The sequence below is a fragment of the Solanum tuberosum genome, unplaced genomic scaffold, assembly GCF_000226075.1.
Source record: "Solanum tuberosum cultivar DM 1-3 516 R44 unplaced genomic scaffold, SolTub_3.0 scf00257, whole genome shotgun sequence".
NCBI classification, from domain to species: domain Eukaryota; kingdom Viridiplantae; phylum Streptophyta; class Magnoliopsida; order Solanales; family Solanaceae; genus Solanum; species Solanum tuberosum.
This window is the reverse complement of record NW_006239182.1, coordinates 751462-753933: the sequence shown is the minus strand read 5'-3', so window position 1 is coordinate 753933 and position 2472 is coordinate 751462. Positions and strand designations below refer to the sequence as shown.

General features: G+C 34.1%; 1 protein-coding gene across 1 annotated transcript; it reads right to left on the bottom strand.

The window, feature by feature from the left end:
• Positions 1 to 286: 286 nt before the first annotated feature.
• On the bottom strand, positions 287 to 739 carry LOC107062698 (F-box/LRR-repeat protein At3g48880-like). The gene has a single exon (XM_015313642.1). It carries the CDS (start codon positions 737 to 739, stop codon positions 287 to 289), a length of 453 nt encoding a protein of 150 aa, XP_015169128.1.
• Between the last annotated feature and the right edge of the window lie 1733 nt (positions 740 to 2472).

Below are 2472 nucleotides of genomic sequence, written 5' to 3'. Positions count from 1 at the left end.
CCAAGGAATTTATGTACAAAACTCGCAAAACAATGTAGAAGAATAATAACATATTGGCCAAATTTCTAAAATCTAACTTATTTTGACATTGTGTTTTTTTTTCCGACAGTGCTTTTAAAAAATATTACTTTATACTCCCAAATGCTTGTCAACAACACTTGCCAATACATACATACATAAATTGATAACAAATACATAAAATCAAGGTTTAATTGTGTTTCGTACACACAAGTTTTACAGATTATACTGTACCTTCAACTAATGAAGAAAAATATTCTTAAAGTTTTCAAATTGCAAAAGACTTCACCTCATCCAATTTCCAGAGGTCTGCATACTTATACCACGTCATGAACCCTTCATCATTTCGAGTGCGCTGACACATGATGCACGAGTCACTCATGCAGGTTAAGAATTTGTCTAACCTAGACGCTTTTTCCAGAATAAATTCATCAAGCTCGGTCAGAATTTTCATTGGTGCGGGTGGAGGAAGGTATTCAGTAATTCTGCAATGTGATATGTTGAGCACTTTCAACTTTTTTAATCCCTCCAAGAGAATAACCAAAGCAGGTTTAGATAACTCTGTACACCTCACACTCAACACTTTCAAGTTTGGAAGAAATGAGACCAGTGCAAATGCAAACAATATATCGCAGGGAGTCATAATCTTGAGCTCAGAATTTTTTTTGCAAATCCTTCCAATTTTGTCGATGACATAGGCAAGTTCTTCTAAACTAGGCATCGTCAGTGATTCAAGATCTTTCCATTCATGAAAAGCACTGCATATTGTTTGCTTTTCTAGTTTTTGTCATGTAGGCATAACAAGGCGTTTAAGCCGTGGACACCTGAAAAAGAGGAAATTTAATTAGCTATCCAAATTATCTCAGATGCGATGCTTGCTATATAGTTTCTTGATTTAAGGTACAATACTATAGCAAGATTAAAGTTTATCTGGGGAATACCTTTTGGCACTATAAGTCAACTGATTGTTGTCAACATATAAATTATAATGGAAGATCAATGTCAGTATGTTTCCACAACAATGGTTCAAGCAAATCTTTAGGATGTGGGTCAATTTTTCATGAGATGGAGTGTCGACAAATACATACGGCGGTATTGAAATTCTGATGAAATTTGACTGCATTACTGACAAGTCCAGCGTTTTCCAGAGATGTTGATCAGAACAAGCCAATTACAAAGCAGGACAAAATTGAGGAATTACAGAGATTAACTGGAAAAGATCGAAGGACTGGAATATCTTCACCAGCATATCAATATTAAGGTCCTCCCATCTCTTTACAGGAGAATTTCCTTCTTCCATCACAACAACTTCAATCTTTTCTTCTTTTTGAAAAGACATCATAAAAGCTTCAATCTCCTAAGTTCCTGTAGAACCAAGAAAGGTTATTACTTCTCTAGATCCAAGTAGAATATTTGAACTTGTGACATCAAATTGATGTTGCTTATTGTTATTTGTGTTCTTGTGAATATACTCAGACCATGAAGAATAAAAAGTTAATCCCCGCAATATAAAGAAACATAGAAGAGAGTACAAATACATTCAAGGAGTACTGTGATGCCCAAAAGCGAAGAAACTACGAAAATATAACCTGGAACTTAAGTTGGTTGTAGATAACGATAGAGAACTAAGTCCTTGTTGGCATAGCTAACGAAAGTATCACATTTTAGATAAAAATAATCATTATTGAGAGTAAAATCATGCAAAATCAAAGAACATATTGGAACTCGCGTTATGTTCCTCGTAAACCTAGTGTTGTTATTCTTCGCTAACATGGAGGATGGTCACTTCTACTAAAACTGTCTCTAACTTAACTTGGCCAGTGATCTCAACCATTTCTCATCAAAGGTAAATCCGTAATATCCTACCTTATACGGTATATCCCTCCAACCCAATTTCCATACATTTTTCAATTGCCTTGCAATTAAAGTAAGGAAATTTAATTCTGAAATTTCCTTACGCTTTTCTCTTAACTTTCATTTCATTAATTTCTAAGCTCAAATGTTCTCTTCTGCATCTTCTTGATATATTTAGTGATGTTTTTTAGCTTAACAGAAAAAATATAATCTTAGCTTCCTCGTTTCCTTTCACTTACATTTTATAACAAAAATTCAAGCATAGTTCTAGCCAGTGTACCGGAAGCCCTTTCTGATTTTCTTAAAACAAAAAACAAAAGAGGGCCTTAAAGCAAATGTATCTTTACCATAAGAATTGTATATAAACCTATAAATATATGAATCTGTGCAGCAAAATATATTTTTAAATTAGCCAATGGGAGCTCATAGACCAAGTGTGAATCCCCATGAATTTCTATAATTCATTCGGGCAACATACAAGCTAAAGAATGCAATTTAATTGAACCCAAGCAACATGAGGTGACTTCAGTGGAGAGAAGTTATTGGGATGCTTTGGGATAATTATTTCATACACTATTGAGAGTTGGACTAAAGGGAATA

What these genes read in the sequence shown, in the direction of transcription:
- LOC107062698 (XM_015313642.1), bottom strand. Translation starts at nt 739, where the DNA reads ATGCCTAGTTTAGAAGAACTTGCCTATGTCATCGACAAAATTGGAAGG.